The sequence below is a fragment of the Antennarius striatus genome, chromosome 2 (genome assembly GCF_040054535.1).
Source record: "Antennarius striatus isolate MH-2024 chromosome 2, ASM4005453v1, whole genome shotgun sequence".
NCBI lineage: Eukaryota > Metazoa > Chordata > Actinopteri > Lophiiformes > Antennariidae > Antennarius > Antennarius striatus.
The window spans coordinates 2,659,003-2,685,518 of record NC_090777.1 but is presented as its reverse complement, the minus strand read 5'-3'; the positions used below and the strand labels follow the sequence as shown (position 1 = coordinate 2,685,518).

At 50.1% G+C, this 26,516-nt stretch overlaps 2 protein-coding genes across 6 annotated transcripts; both read right to left on the bottom strand.

Annotated features, from left to right (window-relative positions):
- Positions 1 to 809: 809 nt before the first annotated feature.
- On the bottom strand, positions 810 to 3,994 carry LOC137609942 (aquaporin AQPAe.a). The gene is made up of 6 exons (XM_068337314.1): positions 3,980 to 3,994; positions 3,419 to 3,661; positions 3,126 to 3,287; positions 2,884 to 3,048; positions 1,763 to 1,843; positions 810 to 1,686 (listed from the first exon to the last, which is right to left on the bottom strand). Exons 1-6 carry the CDS (start codon positions 3,992 to 3,994, stop codon positions 1,474 to 1,476), a joined length of 879 nt encoding a protein of 292 aa, XP_068193415.1. The 3' UTR covers positions 810 to 1,473.
- Positions 3,995 to 8,223: 4,229 nt separating this feature from the next.
- Positions 8,224 to 25,361, bottom strand: baz2a (bromodomain adjacent to zinc finger domain, 2A). Of its 5 annotated transcripts, none has more exons than XM_068326848.1 (30): positions 25,252 to 25,361; positions 23,444 to 23,567; positions 22,521 to 23,366; positions 19,479 to 21,440; positions 19,128 to 19,394; positions 18,696 to 19,052; positions 18,536 to 18,596; positions 17,745 to 17,853; positions 17,518 to 17,619; positions 16,504 to 16,726; positions 16,349 to 16,410; positions 16,152 to 16,217; positions 15,672 to 16,055; positions 15,337 to 15,591; positions 15,043 to 15,257; positions 14,894 to 14,968; positions 14,640 to 14,814; positions 14,436 to 14,498; positions 14,217 to 14,361; positions 13,542 to 14,143; positions 13,124 to 13,463; positions 12,408 to 12,563; positions 12,153 to 12,313; positions 12,002 to 12,067; positions 11,643 to 11,926; positions 10,905 to 11,040; positions 10,672 to 10,818; positions 10,343 to 10,596; positions 10,119 to 10,262; positions 8,224 to 9,316 (listed from the first exon to the last, which is right to left on the bottom strand). In XM_068326848.1, exons 2-30 carry the CDS (start codon positions 23,565 to 23,567, stop codon positions 9,157 to 9,159), a joined length of 7,941 nt encoding a protein of 2,646 aa, XP_068182949.1. In that variant the 5' UTR covers positions 25,252 to 25,361; the 3' UTR covers positions 8,224 to 9,156. The 5 variants fall into 5 exon arrangements, with proteins under 5 accessions (XP_068182949.1, XP_068182929.1, XP_068182939.1 ...); XM_068326828.1 differs by lacking the exon at positions 25,252 to 25,361 and adding an exon at positions 24,721 to 24,898; XM_068326838.1 differs by lacking the exon at positions 25,252 to 25,361 and adding an exon at positions 24,542 to 24,683.
- Positions 25,362 to 26,516: the final 1,155 nt, after the last annotated feature.

Here is a 26,516-nt window from a genome sequence, read left to right as displayed (position 1 = left end):
CAGTGTAATGTAACTAAATGTAACTACTCCTTAATGTAACTAATAAATGTAACTAAATGTAACTCAGTGTAATATAACTAAATGTAACTACTCCTTAATGTAACTAATAAATGTAACTAAATGTAACTCAGTGTAATGTAACTAAATGTAACTACTCCTTAATGTAACTAATAAATGTAACTAAATGTAACTCAGTGTAATGTAACTAAATGTAACTACTCCTTAATGTAACTAATAAATGTAACTAAATGTAACTCAGTGTAATGTAACTAAATGTAACTACTCCTTAATGTAACTAATAAATGTAACTAAATGTAACTCAGTGTAATGTAACTAAATGTAACTACTCCTTAATGTAACTAATCAATGTAACTAAATGTAACTCAGTGTAATGTAACTAAATGTAACTACTCCTTAATGTAACTAATAAATGTAACTAAATGTAACTCAGTGTAATGTAACTAAATGTAACTACTCCTTAATGTTAAATAACTGAATTTCTGACTGATTCTAGTTCCAAACATTACAGTTAGACAGAAAAAACATGTTTGTTTGTTTCTCTGTTCTAACATAAATCCTTTTCATTTGTCAGGTTATTAAACCCACAGAACTCCATCAATCAAGGATCAAACTATCAATCAATAAAGAAAAATAACATCAGACACAAGTTAGGACATTAACTTTGTTCACAACGTTTAGTCAGAGTTAAGATGGGCTGAAATACTGCATTGTGGGAAATGTAGTTTTGTTCAAAACACACTTTTGACCTATTTATTTATGGACACTCTGACTTTTGATGCTCTCGCGGGCCACATTAAATGATGCTGGGGGCCACATTTGGCCCCCGGGCTGTGAGTTTTTTTACACATGTGTCCTAGAGTGTTCAGGTGTCCAAATATCTGCCTGCATGTTTACATCTGACCACCAGAGAAATGACCATTTTATTTTAAAATGACTACAACAAATGTACAAATATGAACAGAAGTAGCTCAGACGGACACACACACATTAAAACACACTCTGGTTTCCGCTGACGGGGTTTTGAAGCTCGTTTCCTCCTGAAACAGACATGAGAGACGGATCGAGGGCCTCGGTGATGAAGCGGCTCTTTAGCATGTCAAAGCGTTGAGAGCGGCGAGCGGCGGCGCGCTATTAGGACTTCAATGGGCCTCTGTTTGGAGTCCAGTGTGCAGATGCTAATGAAACAACAGGAACGCTTCATCACACACAGAGGGGTCACATCCAGACGCGTCAGGATGAATTCATCTCCCGGCAACGACTCGTTTCTGGCAGCGTTCACAAAATATAACGAGTCTGCAGGACGGGAACCTGATGTTCCAGACGCGTCTCCTTCATGGATCCATGAGCTGCTGAAAAACCCTAAACTTTAATGTTAAATATGATCACGATGCGTCCCTCTTCCTCTGGATCAGCTGATTGGTGGAGACCCAAAGCTGCTCCGCCTCCCGCTCCTCAGTTGTCCTGCTTGTTGGCGTGTTTGGCCCTGGTGGCGTTCTGCGTGACGGTGGACAGGGACGACCCGGTGATGCTGGTCGTCTCCACGATCTCGATGTCCTTGCAGGTCAGGTAGGCCACCAGCTTCTGGCGGGACGCGCTCTGAGCGAAGAAGAACTCGTGGGAGACACCCCCCAGCACGGCGCCGAGCACCGGTCCGAGCCAGTACACCTGAAGGAGAGCAGAAACATCCCATAATCCGACCCGGCGGCGGGCGTGTCGGTTCCTCTGGGGCGGGTCTTCTTACCCAGTGGTTCTCCCAGAAGCCCGTGATGATGGCTGGGCCCAGAGAACGAGCAGGATTCATGGACGCGCCGGAGAACCGGGCCTGAAACGAGACCGGGGTCAAAGCATCAACAGGGTCGTCCTGTGGGCGTGTCCCGTCAGGGGTCGGCCCGTCAGGGCGTGGTCCCTTCAGAGCGTGTCCCATTAGGGGTTGGCCCGTTAGGGTGTATCTCAATGAGGCGTGTCCTGTCAGGGCGTTTCCTGTCAGGGCGTGTCCCGTTAGGGAGTGTCCTTTCAGGGCGTGTCCTGTCAGGGCGTGTCCCGTCAGGGCATGTCCTTTCAGGGCGTGTCCTGTCAGGGCGTGTCCCGTTAGGGCGTGTCCTTTCAGGGCGTGTCCTGGCAGGGCGTGTCCCGTTAGGGCGTGTCCTTTCAGGGAGTGTCCTGTCAGGGCGTGTCCTGTCAGGGCGTGTCCCGTTAGGGCGTGTCCTTTCAGGGCGTGTCCTGTCAGGGCGTGTCCTGTCAGGGCGTGTCCTGTCAGGGTGTGTCCTGTCAGGGCGTGTCCTGCCAGGGCGTGTCCTGTCAGGGTGTGTCCTGTCAGGGCTTGTCCCGTTAGGGCGTGTCCTGTCAAGGCGTGTCCTGTCAAGGCGTGTCCTGTCAGGGCGTGTCCTGTCAGGGCGTGTCCTGTCAGGGCGTGTCCCAATAGGGCGTGTCCTGTCAGGGCGTGTCGCCCTTGTCCATGTCAGTCTATCCTCTTCATCCTCCTCTCTCACACCTGCTGTCCTCATGTCTTCCTCACCACATCCATCCTCCTCCTCTTTGGTCTTCCTCTTCTCCTCTTCCTCTGGTAGCTCCATCCCCATCACCCTTTCACCCACATCCTCATCATCTCTCTTCTGGACGCGTCCAAACCACCAGAGTCTCTAACTTTGTCTCCAGAACATCTCACCTCGGCTGTTCCTCTGAGGAACTCATTTCTGATCCCACCTGGTCCCCCCCCAGAGAACCTCAACATCTTCATTTCCTCCACCTCCAGCTCCACTTCCACTCAACAAATGTAAAAGACACTTAGCTTCTACTTTTGCTTCTGATTACATCCCAGGTGAAAGCGGTGATGTAATGTCAGACGAGTGGATCTCCTCCTACCCCGATCAGGACTCCAGCTGTGTGAGCCAATCCGATGGTCAGGTTCCCGGGTTCCGTGCTTTCTCTCCGTCGCTGCTCTTCCACTGAGAACACGGTGAAGACCATCTGGAAGGTGCAGAGAACCTCCACGGCCAGAGCCTGACCCGCGTTCAGCTCCAGGGGGACCTGACAGGTGTAGAGAGACAACAGTCGGTCAGACGGCGCCACGACGGGCGTAGCGCCAACGCCGCCGGAGGACTCACCCTGTTCACAAAGTGTTCTGCTGTGGATTTGTGTGGAAGGGCCAAGAAGAGGGCCCCGGCTCCCAGAAGGGCCCCCACGCACTGAGCAGCGATGTAGACCAGGGCTTTGGGGACGTCCATCCTCCGGGTGGCCAGGAGGGCCAGGGTCACGGCGGGGTTGACCTGCGGAGAGCGTCAGCACACGCTAACACTGAACACGTGAACACACACACGCCTCGTCGGCTTTAAACGATTCTCCTTCCTGTCGTCACAGATAGTTTCCATCACCAGGACGGGAAATGAACGCCGCTCACCTGCGCGCCGCTAATTTCTCCAAAACAGTGCGCCAGCGAAACGATCACCACACCCACAGCTACAGCTGGGTACAGCGGGCCCCCGGGGGCCTCTCCAGCAGGGCCCGGCAGAGAGGCGCCCAGCACGGCACTGACTAACACCAGGGTGCCAAGCAGCTCGGCTAAGATGGCACGCCAGAACTGACGAGAACGCAGCTCCTCGGAGGAAGAGGAAGAGGAAGAGGAAGAGGACGGGGGACGAAGATTTTAAAAAATAACAGACGTGGACTCCGACAAACAGACGGTCTAAAAAAACAAACTGGACTCGTGAATTTATGTCTGTGTGACGTTTTAATGATCATTTAAAGTCATTTAAATGCGGCAAATTGGAAATAAAGAGACGTCAGCTGTGTTTCCACACTTTAATAAACTCTCCTTGATTTATTCTCGATAATAAAAGTGACATTCTGACTGTTTCTGACTTCATCTGTCTGAGATGAAACAAACACACTCCCTCTTTAAAGGGACATTTGATGAATTATCAGATTTTCACTCACTAACAGATGAAAACGAGGGACTTACCTCACGCCACGGCATGTCCAGCTCAACGAGAGTTTCACCCAGAGGTTATTAATCCGTCCGTCCGTCGGGGGCTGCTGGGGTCGGAGGGATTCAGGGTCTCTGCTTCATCCGTCCTCGGAGTCTGAGAGGCGCTTTGATGAGAACAGCCTCCCTCCCTCCCCCCCCCCCCACTCTTCTCCTCCAGCGGCCCCTCCAGCCCTATCAAGGCGTCCTCATCAGCACACAGCCCTTCAAACTGTTACGTCCCTCCCAAGGTTGTATATGCAACCGTCCCAGTCTCCCCCCCCCTCCCCATTATAACCAGACACCTTCCTGCGTCGACCTTGAGCTGCTGAACGCATCTCCAGAAAACCAGCAGGAGGCTGTTTTTATTTATTTATTTATTTATTTATTTATTTCATGATCCTGGTAAATAGTTGTTGTTTTTTAAATTCTGAAGAATGTAGAAAAAAAAACACAGAATCTGATCGACCAGGATCCACCGCCACACAAGTTTTACTGCAATTCATTAAAAACAGCCAGTTGGTTCATTTTCAGGATTTTCAGATTCTACATCATGAGTTTGATTTTTTTTTCTTTTCTGATTACACAATGACTCAAGCATCTGCATTTTGCATCAAAAAAAAAATTCTGGATTTAGAAAAAAAATATTCAAATTAAACCTCATGTGCAAATGCATGTACGTTTTTTGACAATTTCCTCAAAAGTTTCCATTAAGACCCTATTTTCGAATAACTATTATTTAACAGTTCACACTTTAAAGCACATGTGTCAAACTCATGGCCCAGGGGCCAAATGTGGCCCTCCACATCATTTTATGTGGCCCGCGAGAGAATAAAAGGTCAGTGTCTAAAAATAAACAGGTCAAAAGTGACTTTTAAACAAAAACTACATTTCCCACAATGCAGTAGTTCAGCCCAGTTTAACACTTACTAAACGTAGTGAACAAAGTTAACGTCCTAACTTGTGTCTGATGTTATTTTTCTTTATTGATTGATAGTTTGATCCTTGATTGATGGAGTTCTGTGGGTTTAATAACCTGACAAATGAAAAGGATTTATGTTAGAACAGAGAAACAAACAAACATGTTTTTTCTGTCTAACTGTAATGTTTGGAACTAGAATCAGTCAGAAATTCAGTTATTTAACATTAAGGAGTAGTTACATTTAGTTACATTACACTGAGTTACATTTAGTTACATTTATTAGTTACATTAAGGAGTAGTTACATTTAGTTACATTACACTGAGTTACATTTAGTTACATTTATTAGTTACATTAAGGAGTAGTTACATTTAGTTACATTACACTGAGTTACATTTAGTTACATTTATTAGTTACATTAAGGAGTAGTTACATTTAGTTACATTACACTGAGTTACATTTAGTTACATTTATTAGTTACATTAAGGAGTAGTTACATTTAGTTACATTACATTGAGTTACATTTAGTTACATTTATTAGTTACATCTGGCCCTTTGAGGACAGACATGATGCTGATGTGGCCCCCAGTGGAAATGAGTTAGACCCCGCCCCCTGCTTTAAAGGGTTAAAATGTGTTGCTGCTGTTCCGATGATAAACCTGCTCTAGGCTACGTGTTAGCATGCTATCCTTAGCATTCTGCCTTGAGTTTAGCCTTATGGAGCTGCTAGCATGACTGTTAGCTGGATTGTTGGTGTTGGAATTCTTGTACATTGAGGTCCCCACGAGCTCCCATCTCCTGACTCGTCCTGTTGGGGGGGCGCACACACACACACACACACACACACACACACACACACACACACACACACACACACACACACACACACACACACACACACACACACACACACATCCTGATGACCAGCTGCACAACGTTTCAAAGAATGAAGAATGAAGAAACCTTTAATAAAATCAATCTGACATAAATTCACGCTGCATTTAAAGCATCACAAGAAACAGACGTGCAAACACAACAGCTGCCCATCCTCCTTTGAACACATCCATCTTCTGCTTGGGAGGTAGCGCTCTGATCGCCATGGAGACCAACTCTTTCATGATGCTGTTGCCATAGAACCTATTGTGATGCTGCATCCCAGCATGCATTTCATTTGGTCTCTTTGACATCAAACACCTCATGAAGATGTTTTTGGAACCACGAATGGCAAAGCAACAGTTGAGTCATGCTAACTGCTACATGCTAACTGCTACATGCTAACTGCTACATGCTAACTGCTACATGCTAAAGCGCTTCACAGCAGGAAGGGTTTCCTCAGCAGAACAGAGGTCGTTGACCCGTTGTTTAATGACATGATCGGATCCCCCCCCGTTTGGGGGGCCATCAACCTAGCAGATGGAGTCCAGAATGAACTGGTTGGTTGCAGTGGGGGGGTGAAGGATGCTGACGTGCATCATTATGGGATGGATTACCCCCTCCTGTTTTACTGTGATCCCCCCTTTTGTGGGGCTAAGCCCGACTGTGTGGAGCTGTACAGGAGGGGGGCGCGCTGGAACCCGCTGGCGTGGGGAGTTTTCTGCCCCCCCCACTCCGCCCAGAATGCTGACAGTGCAAAAATTTCACACACACACACACAGACACACACACACACACACACACACACACACACACACACACACACCAAAGTGCCAGCTCAGGGATTTGAGAGAATGATGGAGGGAGGGGGGGGGGTTCAAATGGTGTAGTTTCTATTTCCTTCATTCTTTCTTTATTTCTATTTTGACTTTTTGGGGTGGGGGGGTTGTGGATCTCTACTGTAAATGTTAAAGCCTATGGATGCGTTGGGACTCGAGCCTCAGCCAGCTGGCACTGATGGATGTTCCAGCGACATGTGTCCCAGACAGGACCTTCCAGGGAGCCGAGACCCCCCCACCACCACCACACCCCCGATCCTTCAGAACGTCTCCATCAAGGTTCTACTGACAGACGGCGACAGGCCCGTCTCAATAAAATAATTCAAATAAATCAAATTTATACAACAATGTGCTTCAAAACAAGCACAGACCAACAGAATGAGAACATTAAATCAACATTTCACTTTTAGAACAAGAAAAAATCGGTTAAAGAAATAACAATAATAATAATAATGTTTCTAAAAGTGAGGTTTTACTAATTAATTTGACTAAAATTACATTTTTATTCTGCTTCTAAAGACGCTGTTGTGTTGGAGTTCATGTGGTGGCGTTCTAATAGCTGATGTTTCTTCTGGGTGAGGAGACCTTCATCTGATCATGTGACCATCTTGTCCAGCGTTCAGTCACGGCGTTTGTGATGTCATTATCCAGGAAGACAGAAAACAACACGCTGTAAATAGTGGGATTAGGAAGTTTGCCCCCCCCCCCCCAACAGTTTCCATTCTATTTATAAGTCATCGTTGTTTGGATCAGCACCTTCATTTTGATTGATCAATAACCTGATGGATGCAGTAATATTTCATTGTGGAGTGGAAACTGTCAGGGGGGGGGGGGGCAAATCACTTCATGAACGATGGAAAAATTAAATCTGACTTTAAAGTTCTGAAAGCTGAGAAATGACTTTATATTTTGTACGACTGAAATTATAAAAAAAATTATCTTAATCAGATTTTTTTTTTTTTTAAACTTTATTAAGTTAAATGTAAAAAACATCAAAATCAAAGATTTTTGATATGAAAGAAGACAAAATCGTTTCTACTAGATGTGGTTTTTATTCAACTCACAGAACATTCTACAGATGCACACGCGTTACATCACCTTAATACAACAGAGTCTCATAATACCTCCTCTTAAAAATGATGAATTGGTCCCAAAAATATAAAGGAACAAATTTAAAGTCACCAAAACTGTACATTATTAAAACACCACATTTGGTTTTATGTTGATTTTTTTGTTTTTTCTTGAAAAAACGTCTGTCCCTTTACGCGTAACAAGGAACGTGAAAGTTTCTTTCCTATCAACGGATCTGAGTTCAGTGTAGAAACAAGTTGAAATAAACGGTGGAGTTTCCCCGTCGCCTTCAGAGCTCGCCATGCCGCGCGGCGCCGTACGTTGGCCCTCGTACATGATTAAAAAAAACACACACACACAAAACCCCCCCCCAAATGATTAAAGGAATGTAAACCAGGCGGGAAGGAGCCCAGAGCATCATCATCATCATCATCATCAGGAGCCATTTACGACGACGTGAACGTCGTTTTCAGCGGTTTGGTCCTTCTCGTCTCGGAGCGTTTTACTCACGACTTCGGGGCGTGACCCGTGTCGTGACCCGTGTCTCGTGACCCGTGTCGTGACCCGGATCGGGTGAAACTAGCTAACATTTTATCTTCACAACGGGGACAGTGAGATTATCAGAATGTACGCCTAGGATGAAACGGAACAAAATAATCCTCCAGTTTCAGAAAACCAGTGTCTTTCACACAGCAGCAGAAAAGTGGATGTGTGTGTGTGTGTGTGTGTGTGTGTGTGTGTGTGTGTGTGTGTGTGTGTGTGTGTGTGCGTGCACAACTTTAAGTGGAGGTTATACGACGTCTACTCATGACAGATTCCTTTTATCTCAACTGGCCTTTTCATAATCATCTAGACATCTCTATAAGGTCGTTTGTACACATCGACTACAAGCTATTGCTATTAAATAATCCCAGCTATTGTAATCTGTATATATATTTATATATAGAATATATAATAAAAATATATCGAGGAAAGAAGTGACTTCTCGGCATGAGACCACGTTACGTTACAGATCCACTGAACAGGGAGGAGACGGCGCGAGCTCTGAACGGTTGTGATGCTATTTGTTGTGGCGCCAAGAAGGTCCAGTGTGCAGCCGGGGGGGCGTGGGGGTGATCATGTGACCCATCCCGACCTCCGCACGGGGGCGTGGCCGGAGGCCTTGCTACGACATGGGGCTCGGGAGAGAGGGTGCAAACAGGACACGAGGTGCTGAGGAGACGTGGAGTGGGGCAGGTACGAGGTCAGAGGTCAAACCCGCTCATCTGTGGGCCTGGAACAGATCAGGTCAGTCGGGGAGGGGACCTGGGGGGGACAATGGAGCCAAACTCTATACATACATTACCTATACATGACAGAATACACACGGCTGGAGGAGCCTCCAGACAGTCTCAGCAGTCAGAGTGTGTGTGTGTGTGTGTGTGTGTGTGGGGGGGGGGGCGACAGCAGCAGGCGAGCCCCACGGACGCTCCTATTTGTCCTTGTTGGAGTAGAACTCCGCCCAGCGGCTCTCGAAGAAGCGCCTCATGGCGTGTCCGGCCATCCCCACCTCCGACGTGTCCTCGTTGAAAAGCTCGCAGTTGTTGAACACCAGCTGGGCGTCGGCCGCAAAGTCCTCGCAGCTGCAGTAGCTGAGGAGGACCGGCAGACCAGCGGCGGATTAGAGCACGGATTAGAGCACAGATTAGAGCCGTCAGAGTCGTTAAAGAACCGGTAGTTTACGGCGGCGGTTTCTTAACTAAAGGAAGAAAACAAATAATGGAAGTTCTGGATTCTTTAATCCAGAATCTCTGGATGAAAGAATGAATTTCTGGAATCTGTTCTCCTGAACCTCAGGAGTACAGATTCCAGTAGTTCTGGATTCTTTAATCCAGAACTACTGTATTCTTTAATCCAGAATTTCTGGATTAAAGAATCCAGAACTTCTACATTAAAGAACAAAGTTCTGGATGCTTTAATCCAGAACTTTTGGATTAAAAAATGAAGTTCTGGATGCTTGACCGCGGTGCACTGGCGTCGTGCCCGGAGTGTCCCCCGCCTCACGCCCTATGCCGCTCAAGATAGGCTCCGGCTCCCCGTGACCCGCTGCGGCGGATATAACGGTTGTAATCTGAAGATGACTGACTGACTGACTGGATGCTTTAATCCAGAATTTTTGGAATAAAGAACAAACTTCTGGATTAAAGAATCCAGAACTTCTGGATCAAAGAACAAAGTTCTGGATGCTTTAATCCAGAATTTCTGGATTAAAGAACAAAATTCTGGATGCTTTAATCCAGAAATTTTGGATTAAAGAACGAAGTTCTAAATCCTTTAATCCAGAATTTCTGGATTCTTTAATCCAGAATTTCTGGATTCTTTAATCCAGAACTTCTGGATTAAAGGTTCCAGAACTTTTGGATTCTTTCTGGATTCTTTCTGAGCAGCTCTCACCCTCCCTGTAGCAGCCGTTCTCTCATGGTGAGGAAGTCCATGGGGTTCTTGATGATGCGGCGGTACCCCGGCACCAGTCGGGGGTTGACGGGTTCCAGGAAGGGCCAGGCGTCGGCGTGCGCCTCCATCTCCATCAAGATAATCCTAGAAGAACACGAAAATGATGACAAACCGTCTCGACGTAACCGTAGAAACTAACGTCTAGATCTTGGTGCAGGACTCACTCGCAGAAGGTGAGGTCGGGCTGGTTGCGTGTCGTTATGCGACGTCGTTTGGCGGCGCTTCCTTCTCCGGGGGTCCGGTGAGACGAGGACGTCGCCGCGGACTCCTTGAACCGCGTCGCCATGCCGCCGCCGCCGCCTCCTCCGCCGCCGCCGCTGCGTCGCGTCGTCACTTCGTCGTCGGAGCTGTCGTCCTCGTATCTCCTCTTCTTCACCCTGGTCCTCTTCTTGCACGAGCGCGGCGAACTGCTTTCATCCTGAGGGGCGGGACACAGGAAGTGGAACCGCGATTCTAAACCACGTCCTGTTTCCGGCTGACGGCGAGGTCTGACCTGGGCCACGCAGGTGGGACAGAACCAGTCTCCCTCGGGCACCTGGGTAATTTTAGGCCTCAGACAGTACATGTGGCATCCTCGATCGCAGCCGTCACACAGCAGCAGGCAGTCGTCGTTGTCCCCCTTCCTGCACACCTGACAGGTCTGGAGAGAAAACCAGAGAGAGCGGTCGTCAAGACGACGAGGGACCGGAGGTTCGCAGCAGATCTGAGGACGTGGAGTATGTTCACCACTTTGGTGACGGATCTCTCCCAGGCGATGGCCTTCTCCAGCTGCAGCAGACACAGACAGACCTGGGGGGCGCTGCGGCAGCGATCCAGAGCCTGTCTCCACGTCCGCAACCGAGACGTGATCTCACTCTCCAGACTGGAACACAAGAGACCAGAACCAAAGGAGACCACCTGAGTCACTGAACCTGGTTCCACTCCGGACCCTATTGGTCCATCAGGTTATTGATCAGATCCAAACACCAATGATTTATGAATGGAGATAATGGAGACTGTCAGGGGGTAGTCCTCAACCTACGAACGGGTAGTCCTCAACCTAAGAACAGGTAGTCCTCAACCTACAAACAGGTAGTCCTCAACCTACAAACAGGTACTCCTCAACCTACTTGGTTCCTAGAGGCTGTTTGTTAGATGAATTGTTTGTAAGAAGTTATTAATTACATTTCAATTCTACTCTCCATCTGAGGTCAATTAAATGTCATTACTCCTCTAAATACTACAGTAATGTCATTACTACTGTAAATACTACAGTAATGTCATTACTACTGTAAATACTACAGTAATGTCATTACTACTGTAAATACTACAGTAATGTCATTACTGCTCTAAATACTAAAGTACTGTTCCCTCAGACTGACCAGAACCAGACACAGGAAGGAGAACTCCACAAGTCCATCCTGGGGGTGTTAGGGTTAGAACTACCTGCACCTCCAGCCACATGAGGGTTGCCCCCCCCCTCACCTGATGACGTCCATGGGGTGCTCCTCTCCTGGGGTAGGGGTCAGCGGCGCCAGGCGCATCACCTCGTTGGGGTTCCAGAGCGGCTCCTTCAGGTAGCGCCGCTCGATGTTGCGCTCCAGGTTGGCCAATCGCAGCACGGCCAGGTCCAGCGGGTGGGTGGCGATGCGCGGCAGCCCCGACCACTCCCTCTTCGTCCGCACGATCCAGTCGTCGTGGGGGTCGGCGTCGTGCTCGTAGTACTGGAGGTCGTCGCGCGTGGAGTCCGGGTCGGGGATGGTGTAGGGCTGGGGGGGCGGAGCAAAGACACGACGTGAGCGTGTGTGAAAACCTGCGTGAAATCCATTTCCTCAAACACTCACCTGGAATTCTGCCAGCGGCGTCTCTGGATGAGCCTCGGCGTCGCTCACCGCGCTCTGGGGAAGCGCCTTCAACAAACACAAAACGCTGGATCTTTAGGACGCTCTGGACCCCCACCCTCCGGATCCATCAGATGATTTACACGCCTCTCACCTTGAGGTGGAGGTCGGCGCCGATGACCCGCTGCTCCAGGTCCTCCACCCACTTGAGGACGCTGATGTCCGTCTCCATGGCCTTCTCCTGCACCTGCCAGGGCTTCTGCAGCTCCACCATCAGAACGTCCTTCTCCTCCGCCTTCAACTCAAACATGGGGTCTGGAGAGAAACCACCAAAGTCTGGAAGGAGAACGGAAACCAAACGGGGGGGGGGGCGGGCTCTGAGCTCCACCTGGACCGACTGGACGCTCACCTTCGATGGGTTTGGTGCACATCTCAGCCAAGCTCTCCATGTGTTTGGCCAGATGCTTGTGGAGCGACCGCTCCCTCACGCCTCTGGGATGGAGCGCTTGGAGGGTGTTGTAAAGCTCCTCCGGCTCCTTGATCCACCACCAACCACGAACCATCGCTGGAAGGAAACCCGACCCCATCAAGAGAACAGAAACTATAGGAATGATGGCGATAATTAAGCTTTCTGTTCAGATTTCTGGGACATTTCTAAGTGAAAAATCAGCTCATAATAAAATCCATCATCAGCTTTGAAGCGTCAAAATCATTTTAATCTGTTCCAGCCTCGTAAAAAAAAGTCCCAAACCCGCTAAATTATGAAAAAACAAACATTTTTTATCAACCAATAGAAACACAGACTTTACCTGCGTTTAATTAATTATATATAAGTTACGTAAACAATATTAAAGAATGAAAATAAACGAAAAAATCACGAGAACACAAGAGCTACGTCTTCACTCCACCAACGAGAACGAGATGCGGTCTCACTGATGCCGTATCCATCCGCCAACACGTGGTAAAGAACGAGATCCGGTCTCACTGATGTCGTATCCATCCGCCAACACGCGGTAAAGAACGAGATGCGGTCTGACAGATGTCGTATCGATCCGCCAGCTAGCGGTGGTGTCCTAAACCTCGACTCCTACCTGGGGGGTCTTCGGTTGTGGCTCTACTTCTCACCTGCTGGGATGGGTTTGACCACCAGCTGGGTGAAGTACTGCTGCTCCAGCTCCTGAAACACCGAGTTGGGGGGTCGACCCCGGCGCTTGGCGGCGGACCCTCTGGACCCCCTGCGGGCGGGACTGCTCCCCCTGCTGCCTCTCCTCCGCCGGCGCCCCGGCCTGGGGGGGGCGCTCAGGATGGGAATGACGGAAGCGACAGGAGCTGGAAGCAGCTGGGGGGGCGCTGGTGGGGAGGAATCAGGAGCAGCAGCATCTAAAGGAGGAGTCGGGGGGGTTTCCTGCGGCGGGGGTTCGATTGTGGGGTCGCCAGGGGGGGCGCCGGGCAGGAGCGGGTCCGGCTGGAGATGGGGGGGGAGAATTATTTTCATTTCTTGTAGCACAATAATTCAAAATACCGAAGTGAAGCTCTGCCGAACCTGAACGTGTGGCGCGAGGGCGGGGGGAGCGGTCGGGATCTGAGGCAGCAGCTGCGGGGGCGAGCCGGGCGAGGGGGGGTCGTGTTCCGTCAGCGAGTTGTGGTCACACGGCTGCTTGGGCAGCAGGTTGAACCACTGCCCCTGCTTCTCCGCCATCTCCTTCACGCTCTCCTCCGCCTCCGCCCCCGCCGCCAACGAACACGCGCCGTTGCTCATCCCCTCCTGCGATTGGCTGAGCCAGCTCTGGAAGGCCACCTGCGTGAGGTCTTGCAGGCCCCGCCCCGGCGACCCCGGCCCCTCGTCGCTGCCGGACCTGGCGGTGCTGCGGCGGCGGCGGCGGATCTTCGCCGTGCGGAGGTGGAGCTCCACTTCCGGTTTGATCTTCCGGGGCCGCCCCCGTCCCCTCGGTCTGCTCATGAGGGACGCGGTGCCGGGGAGGGGGTCGTCCTCCTGGGGAAACATCTGGGAGTGGGCGGGGGTAGTGGAGGAGGGAGAGGAAGGTAGAGTCGGCGGGGGAGTGGTCGGCGTCGGCGCCTCCTCCGCTTTGGGCTCCTTTTTGAGGAAATAGACGGGAACCTCGGCGACGAGGGCGTCTCCCGACGCTGCGAGACGGACAGACATCGTTTAGCTGAAGGTTTGACGCGCGAACGGATCAAAGTTCACGCTGAAACTCACTCAGCAGCTCCTCTGGCCCCTCCACCAGAACCCCCCCCAGGTGAGGTAGCACCAGGTATCTCCGCCGGTAGCGGTCCTGGCCCAGCAGCGTGGCCCGCATGGAATGAGACGACAGTAGCAGCTTCTTACGAAAAAATGCCTGGCGCTGCAGAGATTGGAGGAGGGTAATTAGCATAAATTAGCATAAATCTATAGCAGCTTGGCGTCGGTGCAGCTCACCTTGGTTAGCTTATCGATCTGCCTTTCAAGTTCTGGAATGCTGGCGTTGGTGGGACTCTCGTTCTGTCACAGGAAACACAATTTACAGTATTTTCTGCCCGATGAGGCGCATTCGGTTTTTGAGAAAAAATGAAACGCTGTTCGCGGTAAATAATGTCACCCAGCGCCCGACGCTTCAGCTCAGGCGCTGGAGCAGACACCTACGTCACTGAGTTTGGGTTCCTCCTTGCGTGCGCGACGGCTGCTTCGCTCCGACGCCACGCCGCTCTCCTCCAGGCTGAGGTTCTCCTCCTCGGCCACTCTGGCGCTGCGCCTCCTCTCCTCGAAGCACAGCTCCTCCTCCGAGCGTCCGGTGCGACGTGCCAGCGCTGCCTTCAGTCTGAACGGAGGAGAAGAGTCAGGGCCAGGCGGCACGGCTCCATCACGTATGACCCCAGAGGAGAAGAACGGGTTCTTACTTGCGTAACTTCCCCTCAATAATCCACTTGTTCTTCCTGTACGTCGCCATGTTCTCTAAAGTGTTGTCGATGTCACTGAAATATAAAATAAGTGTTACTAGAAGCGGCAGAACGGCGGTTTGCGTTCCCCTCTGACGGCGCTCTCCCACCTGGTCACGACGTTGCTGCCGTTCAGCTCCTCCACCAGGAAGCCCAGGATGGCCGCCTTGGCGTCGGGAGGCAGGGCGTGGAACGTTTTGGTCCTCAGCGTGTTGCAAACTTCGGTGTCGTAACCGTGAGACTCCAGAAAGATGCGGAGGACTTCGGACACGGTGCCGCGGGTCAGCTGCAGCTCCACCAGCTTGTCCCCGAGAATCTTCACTGACTGGGGGGGTTGAAGAACAGAACAAAGTCACTCCAGTCATCCTGAGGAGCTTGTGTCGAAACAAGAACGGATCCCCAACCTGATAGTAAGACGGAAGGCCCGGATCGTGGAGCGCAGCCTCCACCAGTCTGATCAGCAGGTCCTGGACCTCGCCTTCGCTGTCGCCCAGGCCCAGCAGGCCTTCCTGCAGGGTGGCCAGGCTGGGGATGTCCTTAGGAACGTCCAGGCCGATCACTTTCCCGTAGCCGTGCAGGAACTCCACCACAGCCAGGCAGTGTGCGAACGCCGTACCGGACAGAACCACGCCGGGGATGTGGGACAACTCCGGTAGGGGCTGAGGGACACCAGTTCAACGCCGTTACCACCTTTAAACGCCTTCTTTTTACCCCGTTGGGGGTGGATAGGAACACCCACCTTGTGGTCGGTGAGACACATGTCCTCTGTGGGCTTCTTCAGCTCCTCTGCTATCAGCTGCTGTCTCTTCCGCTCCTCCAGACGCCTCTGGGCCTGCGCTCGTCGTTCCGCCGCCCTCTTGGCCGCCAGAGCAGCCCGAGCCGCCGCCTCGGCCTCGGCCTGAGCTTTGGCCAGGGCCTTGGCTTTGCTCCGGGCGCCCAGCACCCTCTTCCCCTGCGCGATCCTCTCCTCGTCGGTCTGCTGGACCGGCGGAGCGGCCTCGACCTTCACCGACCTCCTGCGGCCGGGCTTCCTGGTCTCCACGACGGCTCCTGACGTCGGCCGTGTGGCCGGCGGGTCGGCCGATTCCACCTTCACCTCTTGACCTTTGGGCTCCTGCTCAAGCTGAAGTAAGAAATAAGAACAGAGGTGGAGGTGAGGGCAAACGGGCGCTGGTGTGGGGGGGGGCATGCTGACGAATCTGTTCGTGTTTGGCCGCACCTTTGCTTTCTTTTTCTCTGCTTTCATCTTCTTAACCTTGGCATCCTCCCTTCTCTTCAGTCTCGCCTGAATAACAAACGGCAGCAACAACGTCAGCATCCGGACAATCAAAGCTCGGGTCGCACAGGAAAAGGCATCGCGGCGCCGATACCGGGAGTAGCACGAGTATGCACGAGCGTAGTGTCTGAAATGCAAACCTTTCTCTTCATTTTCTTTTTAATTTTTGCCAGTTTCTCCTTTTCCTCCTCCGTCAGAGCTTCTGTAAAAACACAACACAAAAGAATCAACACTAAACTCGCTTCAACACCTCCTCCAGGTGTTAGACCGGCCCCTGCACCCTACATTTACTCACCCTTGGCCTCCAGACGCTTCAGCAGCTTGGCGTCCACTTTGCTGAGCAGGTCTATCATCTTGGGTTTGGGTGGTCTCCCGGGGCGACGGGTCGGCCCTCCCTTCAGGGCGCGGACCCGGCGAGGCTTCTCCTTGTCAGGATTGGGGGGACGACCTCGCCGGCCGGTGATGGCCATGATGGTGGAGGGAATCTCCTCGTTGGCCAGGAGCACCCACTTCACGCCCTGCAGAGCATCAGACAAGAAAGAGGTTTTCACGAGCAAAACACGTTTGTAAAAAACACGCAAATTCATCTGAGCCATTTAGCTTTGAAGTCCTTTAACCCTTTCAACCCGCGTGATCAGATCACATGATGTTTTGAAACCATTCCTAACAAATATGGATTGCTGTGTGCGTGTTTACGTGACAGCATAGATGTGAAACTGTCTTCTGGTTTTCATTTGGAGCCGATCGAACCCGGAAAACCGGAGAAGTGAAAGGTTTACATTTGATCTATGACAAGCGGCTCAAACGTGTCCTTATCGTCAGACGGCAGACGCCGTGTTTCTGTCCAAGAAGTCGCCATCATACAAGCGGTGACGCATGTATTCACGTGATTCAAACGTGTCTCATGATTCACGCATTTTTATGCGCACAGTCTTATTTCGAAAAACTCCTTTGAAGAGCGGCACAAGTGACACAAACTGTATATAACTATGTTAGAAGCCCATGACAAACTTTTTGGAGCTCAAAATCAATTCCATGAGCATGTTTTTGGTTTTTACGTGCAATAAAATACAATTTTTTCCATTTCCAAATTTGACTGTGTGTCTGTTTTGCCCCAATATGTCAATATAATAAATTATAGGGGAAATAAAATCTATCTCTTCATATAGCTGGAGTTGTGCTGGAGATAAACTTACCAAGTATGGGTATGTTAAATCATTTTTAGTGTGGTTTATATAGACAAATATCAAAAGTACCAAAAAAACCAGCCAAAACAGGTCAGGGCTGTAAGGGTTAAATCAACACAGACCTCAGGACTTTCTCTTTCTTCATAAAAATCTCCAACGGGCATCCGTGGGCTGAAGCTGAAGTGCTCCCTGCTGACAACACTGTCTGAATGCTTCTTCAAGTACTGGTGAAGCAATCAGAGACACACAATCATCAGCGGTGATTAGACGTGGCCGGAAAATCGTTTGTCGTCCGGCGTCTGCCTGAAGAGTCGGTTATGATTTGTGTTTTATAACCGGGAAATTGTACCTTGATTATTTCTGGGAACTGCTTCATCCTCCTGCCACAAGGTGTGTAATACCAGGTTTCACCCTTCATGCGGTTCTCCATTTTCTTCACGCGGATCTCCCTCCTCCAGCTGCAGCAAAGACAGTCCATTATTTTACCGCCTGACCCGCGTTCCGCCCAGAACAGTTCTCTGATTCATAAATTCAGTCTTTTTTCAACTTCTTCCCCCACAATCTTAACATAGAAAATGTTCAATATACAGTAAATAATTAAGAAATTTCTACAACTTGATTTATCTCCACATTCTGGTGTCTTTTAATATTGAGAATGAAAATATTCGACCTGAAAATGATCTGATGCAACAGTTTGAGGATTTTCTTTGACTAAGTACGAGATAAAGTGTACTCATATACATTAATCCCTCGCGTATTCGCGCTTCAAGATGCACGGCTTCACCTCATCGTGGATTTTTAGTTGGTAGCCACATGACACTGTACGCGCATTCTATTGGCTGACGGCATCAGGAAGTGCGCTACGTTCGGAGAGCGCACTTCAAACACTTAAAAGTGCTTTAAACAGCCTATCAGAGTGTTTTAAAGGTAACACAGATGGAAGGTGGTTTAATATTAGTATTGGGGGGGGGTCAGAAACGTTTAAATTACCCTAAATAATAAGATAGTTTGGTGCTCTATCGCGGAATTTGTTTTTTTGCGGGTCGTTCCTAGAACGCATTAACCGCGGGTAACGGGGGGTCACTGTGGTCAGTTTTTGCGTGTTAATGTAATGGATGGAGCTCCCTGGGGGGCCGTTACCCATGCTGCAGCGGGAACTGAACCTGCTCCTCGGTGGCGACTCTCCTTTTGTTCGATTCACCTGCAGGAAACAAAGGAAGCGCGTTAACCCGCGGAGTCGCGCCTCAACCCGTCGCCGTGCGCGGTGAGCCCGGGTCACGTGACCTCCACCAGTCATCACCTGCGGTGGAGCTGTCGTCATCGTTGTCATCGCGTTCGGCCGACCTGTCGGCGTCACGCTTGGGTGTGTTCCCTTCCTGGTGTTTCTTCGTCCTCCGGGCCTTCTTGGGTTTGATCGCCGACGCGTCGAGCGCCGAAGCGTTGGCCAGAACCGCGTTGATGGTGGCGGTGATGGGATCGACCTCCCCCTTGGGCGACGCCCCCTCTCTGCACACGCTTGACGCTTCGTTTCCGTCCGCCTTCCCGGGTTTCTTTCTCTTCCTGCCCTTGGGGGCGGGTTCCTTACTGCCTCGCTCCACATCAGTCTTCTCCGCTTTAGGGGCCCGGACCCGGGGCTTCCGCTGGACCTCCTCAGACGCTTCAAACACGGACAAAGGAGTTTAAAAGAAAGCCACCATCGACCAACGCATGTTCACATCAGGCTGTTGAATACCTGGACTCTTCGTCCACACTGCAGCCGGAGCTCGAGGTTTCCGTGGCTTCCCTGGGGTTTTCTGGCGCCCCTCAGCGCCGGGTGTGATGGGGTCGGCGACGGGCTGGAGGGGGTGTACAGCAGGGCCCTCTGCTGGGGTGCTGAAGGCAATGAAGTTCTCGTCCCTCACCTTGAAGCTGGGGGGAGTCACAGCCTCGTGAACGGTGGTCTCAGTGATCCCAGGTGAGTCCGGCGGATCGAGTTCTCTGGGCACGCCCCCTCCCTCGGCTACAGTGATATTAAATATAAGACATTAAATCAGCTTTTCGCCTCTGGGGTCCGTTCCCATCATCCTCAGCTTCACGCTCTTACCTTCATGAGCGGACTCAGACGGCACAAACGACTGCAGGTGGGACGCTTGCGACTCGACCGAAGGCTCGTCCGTCTGAGAGGCGCCGGCGAGAGACGACTCCAGCACAGACCCCCCCTCCGCCTGACTCCCGTCCGCCGTCTCTGGAGCCTCAGATGCTTCACCTTCCTCTGCGGAGTCATCTCTGGAGCGGTCGTGTCCGGCGGTGTCAAACGCAGTCGGGTCGTCCTCCGAGTCGCTGTCCGGCTCAGACGCGTCCTTCGTCAGGTGAAAGCTGCTCTCGTGGCGCGTCGAGTCGTCCAAACAGGAGCTCTCGTAATCCACCAGGGACGACTTCTCCAGGATGGAGCTGACGTCCAACCGAGAGGGGCTGTCCAACGAACCGCCATCAAACTGCGGAGCCGCGTCTGAACTTTCCTCATCTGTCAGACGTTCTCCTGTCGTGCTGCGGAGAGGCGGAGACCTCCTGACTGGCGTCGGCTCCAGGAGGGATTCCTCCGACTCACAATCGCCGCTACTTTCCACGTCACGCTGCTCACAATCCATCTGTCTATCGTCGGGCGTCTGATCGAGAGCAACCGCGGTCGGCGACGGTTTCCCAGGAAGATCGGTCGGAGGTTCTTCAGAGCAGATTTCCGGCGCTTCCTCCAGCGGCGACGTCCTCGTTTCCGAGTCGAGCCGCTCGTCTGCGTTTTCATATATTTTCGTCGCCGAGGCGTTTCTGCTCTCGCCATAAACGTAGGGCTCCGGTTTGGGAGACGACGGCTTCAGGGAGTTAACAGGAGTGGTGCTGGGGGGGTCCGAACGGCGCATCGCTCCAGAGGACGAACCCATGGCGGGAGGCACGGATACCAAGGCAGGCGGGTCGGACACAGGCGCAGTCCTGGAGGCTTGAGTGGTTAGAAGAGGTAGGGTCGCTAGAGGTCGGGCTGTAGGGCTTTCGTGGGCTGCTAGGGGGGGTGAGATCACCATCCTGGGGGGTAACGACTCTGCAGGGTAAGTGGAAAGACTGGAATCTGCAGGTAGAGGAGTGTACGTGGGCGCCGGATCACGAGGCGTGCCGCTAACCGCAGGTTGAGACAAACGCAACCCGTGCGGAACCGGCGACGCTGACATCGACACGACGGGTGGGGACACGCCCACAGGTGGGGACACGCCCACAGCTGGGGGCTTTGCCGCCAATGAGGCTGCAGGCGTCGTGTTGGCGGCTCTGGGCTTTTCGTGCCGAGATATAGACGCCAGCAGAGGCGACCTGGACCCGTGAACCAGCTGTTGAAGGGACGACATGGGGGCAGACGGGGGGTAGGAGGACAGGGGCACCAGGGCAGGGGGGCCAGGAACAGGAAGAGGCAACGAAGACTCGATCTGATGAGTCAAAGACTCCAGGGAAGGAATGGCGGGGGCTGAGGAAACCGTCACGTGTCTGGAGACGCTATCAGAAGGATGGAGGGGGGACAACTTGGGTGACGACACGAGGAGCGAGGAGGAAGGAGCCCCCGCTGACAGATGCTTGGACCCAGCAGGGGGGGGCAACTCTGGCCGGAGGCCTTGGATCATTAGAGGAGAGGAGGACAGTCTGGGCGGAGCAGCCGGGGAGGGGGCCGGAGACATTGAAGGTGACATCCGTGGCGGAGTAGATTCTACATCAGGGGTCGACACCATCGGGGGCCTGGGGGCCGACGAGGGCGACTCGGAGACGCGGGGAGGGGGCGAGTCCTTGGTCCGAGACGCGGCCACGTCTCTGGGAGACGAGCCCGACGGGAGGGGGAGGGGGGCGGTCACGCCCGACTCTCTGATGTCGGGGCGTGGCGCCGCCGGCTGCTCCAGACGCTGACGGTAGTCACCGGCGGGTAGCGCAGGTTTGGGGGGGTAACCGTCACTGGTGGGGGGCCGCTGAGCGACAGACGCTCTCTCCATGCCGTTGTAGCTCGAGTCCACCTCCTTGACGGATTCCCTCGGATGCCCTGAAGGAGGGGGAGGAAAAGAAGAAGGAAGAATAAGCTCCGAATTTACAGAAAATGTGATGAAGATAATCAATAAATAACCAATAATCAGTCTGAATATTCTCTTAGATGTTGTTTTATGCTGTATTATAATAAAAGGACATTCAGCAGACACACACCTCCCATCACAACCAACAAATCAATCAAACAAATGCCCCCTCGGCTTTTGGATGGTCGTCATAGTAACATCATAGGTAGTGTCGTAACTAAAAGAGCATTAAAGCATTAAAAAATTATATATTTTAATGCTTTTCAATGACAATCGACTTTTTTTTTTTAATGTTAACATTTACTTATTGGTTTGCTTTTTATTAATAAAAGTTCATTAAGCCGTCAGTTACCGGGTTGTTGTTGTTGTTGTTGTTGTTGTTTTAATTTGGTGCTTTTCATCAAGTTGAGGGGAGTTAAAGGGGAGAAGCAAAAACTGGGTTTGTTTCTAATTAAACACATTTTTTAAAATATTCTGTCAGTTTCATCTTGTAGCATCACTTGTTTTAGTGCCATAAAACTTTTTCAAATATAAATACTGTAATGCAAAACTGACTGTTTGATAGCTCGTGTTTTGTTAATTGACGATATGACACTGTTACACCCCCCGTATGACACAAAGTGCTTAACAGACGTTCCTGCCTCAAACATGAGATTCACTTAATTAGAAATTAATTTTGCAAAAATGTTTTAGTTCAATGTTCTGCATTTAGAAAATACAAACATAGAAATCTGAATATTTAAGATGATTTAAGGCCAAAAAAACCCCAAAAACTTGATTTGATTTCATATACCGGTGTAATAAAATCATTTCGTTTGACCAGTTGCTGTGGTCTGTAGGATAAATACGATAAAAAGAGGAAGATGACCACATGACTATAATGTTAGTCTGATGGAATTTAAGGAGGAAATATGGGGAGGAAATAAAACTCAGGCTGATGGTAGGAATACAGACAAAATGTAGAACTAAGAAATTCCACATAGAATTACCAGAATTATTATCAAATAAATGAACATGTTCCGGTTACACGACTGAGGAACTAAAGCGGTTACCTTGCATGACCGAGGGCATCCCGGCGCTGCTGGCGTGGGGGCTCCGCTCCCTCCCGTGAGGCTTGGGCGATCCGCTATCCTGCACGGCCGACAGCGACATCATGGTTCCTGAGGGCATCCCCATGGGGAGCGGGCTGCCGGTGCCCCCCCTGTCCAAGCCGTGGTGCATGGGGCTGCCACGGGGAGGGGTGAAGCTCTGGGACGCCGGGGGTATCATCTGGGCCTGGCTCTGGCTCGGGGAATGCTGGGGTGGCTGCTGCGGCTGCTGGAAGTAGGGCATCCCGTTGGGCATCATGCCGTAATGCTGGGGCTGCTGGTGCTGCTGGTGATGGTGGGAGGGGTGACGGTGGGGCTGGAGATGCTGCTGTGATGTTTGGTGAGGGGGGGGCTGTAGGGACTGTTGCTGGTGATGCTGTGATGATGGGATTCCAGGATGTGCCTGACTCTGGTACGTCCCGTACATACCGTGGGAATTATAACTTAACTGCTGCGTCCCGGGGTTACTCCTGTTCCAGTACTGGGGCATGTTGGGCGGTCCGGTGACGGGGGGCTGGCGGGAGCCCTCCATTCCCCCGTTCAGCTGGTACTGTCCGTGACTCTGGAAGTGATGCTGCGACTGCGGCTGGACCATCCCAGGTGTCGACTGCTTCTGGTGGATTCCGTGTCCGGGGGAACCCCCCATGCTGGGGCCGTACTGAGGGTGTGTCCCCCAAAGGTAGTCGTAACCCATGCTGCTCTGGTGGTGGTTGCTCATGTGTTGGTACGGAGCCGTGGACGGGTGGGAACCGGGCACGCCGGCCCCGAGTACAGTAGTGACGCCATTCACATTCAGTTCGCCGTTCATGTCTGTTTGACACAAGACGGAAAGTTTGCTTTGAACTTTGTTTGAACTTTCAAAATAGAATTTAACACTCAATACTCACTCTTCCCCTGCTGAGTGAAACTCATGGAGGACCCGTTAGTGTAAAGAGAATCCCCTGAGGAGCGTTTCAGTCCTGAGTTGGCTGAGGAGTGGGTGCCATAATTGAAATGATTATTTGACTCCATCTGGAAAAGAAAAAGAATGCAAAGATTTTTTAAAAAAAATCTACAATCCGAACTTTAACATTAAAAACCATTAATTTCCTATTAGATCTTTATTTGGTATCTGCAGGATTAGGACGCGTCAGTGCGTCATCACGTGACCGATAAACGACTTTTAATTCATTCTCAAGACGCTCACGTTACGTAACGGGGACTTATTTATTTATTTTAATCTGACACGACAAAATTTATCGCGACAACAAGCCGTCAAAATGTCCGCAGATTAGCGGATAATCTGGTTGTAACGACGGGTTTCGATCCCCATCATCACCGCGTTGATGAGGCGCTGCTAACCCGATCAACATCCTCCTGCATCCGGTCGAGCCCAGAGAGACGGTCCGGCCCAGACGGGCTCGGCCTCCGGCCCCCAATAAATAGTGGAATGAGCCGGAATAGATTCCAGCCCCTGAGAGGCCGGAGGAGGTGTCCCGACACTCACCCTGTGGTTGTCGGTTCTATTCCCTCGTTATAAACCATCAATGCGCCTCGATGTTCGCGTCCCACCAGGCCGGAGTCACAGCTAGCTTAGCTAGCTAGCTGCACCCGCTAGCTGCTTTAACCCAACATTTCACTTTAAGGCGATGCTAGCCAGTCATGCTAACGGGATGAACGTTCGTCATGGGTTCGAATCACCACGAGAATTCAGACTTGATTAAAAACTGTTGATAATTTCATAAATTACCCCCCCCCCCCCATTCTGCTCCCAAGGTTATTTAGCTAAATCATCACAATAGAAACTAGCTATCACATGCTAGCTTAAAGCTAATTTATAGCATCCTCAAAGCAGTAAGTGTAGTTGTTAAGCTAGCTAACAGCCAGGTAGCAAGTATATCTCTCCTCCCCCCCCATGCTGGCGTGGATTCCGGGTGGCCATCAGCAGTGGAGGTCGCCCCCGGAGGAAAATAATGCTTTATTGGGAATGAATAAGGTGAACTCACTCAGACTGGCTCGTTACGAGGCGGAGGCGTGATCCCTTTTGTTCACGGCTAACGTCAGCTAGCACGCCGCATTAAGTTATTGTTTACCGGGCACGATCGCACACAATTTTTGCAGAGCATCCTCTCCCCTCAGTAGCACCATCAAAAGTTTCTCTGCCAAATCCTCACGGCTTCCAAACCTTTTATTCCTTGGATTTCGAGGGCGCAGGTGCCTCGAACCCTCCGGTCTGAACGGATGAGCGGGTGTAGATGGCACGGCGGTAAATAATAAACAACTATTCCCTAACCTTTGGGTTTTAAATTAGCAAACATGGCTGGTGTGGTCCAGTGCAGCCATGATCTCAGAACAGAACGAACGTAGCGGTGTCAATGGGCCATCGATTAGCACGAACACATCCGGCCTCCACATCATTGATCAAACTTTCAAAATAATAGCCACGACACCTCCAATAGAGATTAATAATCTGTAGTTACTGTATTCTCACCAGAACCTCACTTAAAGTCATTACGAATGACAGGTGTTCAAATATCAATGATTTTTTAAGACAAAACTGATTTCCTGTTTATTAGAAGTGTAAAAGTTTGTTCCGTAATCAAACAGAAACGAAACTAAATGTGTGCTTTCACCCAATTGAATTAAATGTTTTGACTAAATCATTTAGCTTTATGAAAACAAGTATAATAAAAAGCAAACGGCTGCGATAAATTACCTTGTGACGCTCCACGCCGGTGTCTCCGTTGTATTTCTGATCAATGCTTTTATTTTAATGTGAACACAGGATTAAACGTTTGCACATTACAAACAACTTCTCGGAAACGACGGTGAAGAAATAAGACCTAACAGGAAAGTATGTAAATGATCCGGGCTGAGCAGACTGCGGGCGTCCGGGTCCTAGCGCCGCCCTCTGACGTCATTACGCAAACCTGACTCAATAAGAAATACAGTACTATTATAAACAAGAACCAACAGTCAAGACTCCAACATCCCGCGACAACCCTGAAATCAAAATTTTACCCTGACCTACTTGTATAGGTCAAAGATCAAAGCTAGTGTTCTGACCTACTTTCATAGATCAAAGCACTAGCTTTAATCAAAGCACTATCTTCGCTCTAGTCTTACACTGGCCTTCTCCCTCGTCTTTCTAATCCAGTTCCTGAGTGTACGAAAGTTAAAATTTGACTTTGACCTAGTTTTCTCAAGGTCAGTGTTGTCATCTCATTTTCATCCCCTTTGCTGCCTGAGTAATGTGCTTTTTGTTTCATCTTTCTATCTGCAACGGTTGTGAAGATATTTGGTGGACGAATGAACGGACGGACGCACGAGTACTGACAATTACATCACCGCTTTGAAGCAGGATGTAATAACTCATTTAAGAGGCATCTAACATGACGTATTTCCTCAACAGCCTCAAAAATGTTCCAGTATTCTTTTGATGAGCTGAATACAGGACTAAATGTTGTTTGAGAACCTGAAAAATCATCTTTCCATTGAAAAAAAAAAAAGGTTTGAATTAAATATTTTTGAAAATTAATTTGACTGTAATGGTTGTTAAAACAAGATTGTAGTTTCTGGAATATGCTTCAGGCAAAACGATCAACCTTTAATTAACCAACAACAAGATTCCATGAAACCCACAGAAAGCAGAACCCACATCAAATTCAAAATATCAGAGAACATCTGATCTGAACTTGATTGTAACTCTTTAATCTTAAAAATGGAAATTAAAATTCAGATGGAGACATAGTATTAGTTGAATACTATGGGGTTGATTGCTGTAATGTATTTATAGTTTGCATAATATGGAGGAAACAAATTACTGATGTACCATTCATTATCACAATTTAATTAGAAAGCTTAAACTATTCACGTTTGAAATATATGAGGGGTTGTATTACGTCTGAAAAACTCACTCGAAGAATGTGCCGTATCAAATTTACACTTCATTCTCCAGGGTGAGCAGTTTTTCTGAAAGAC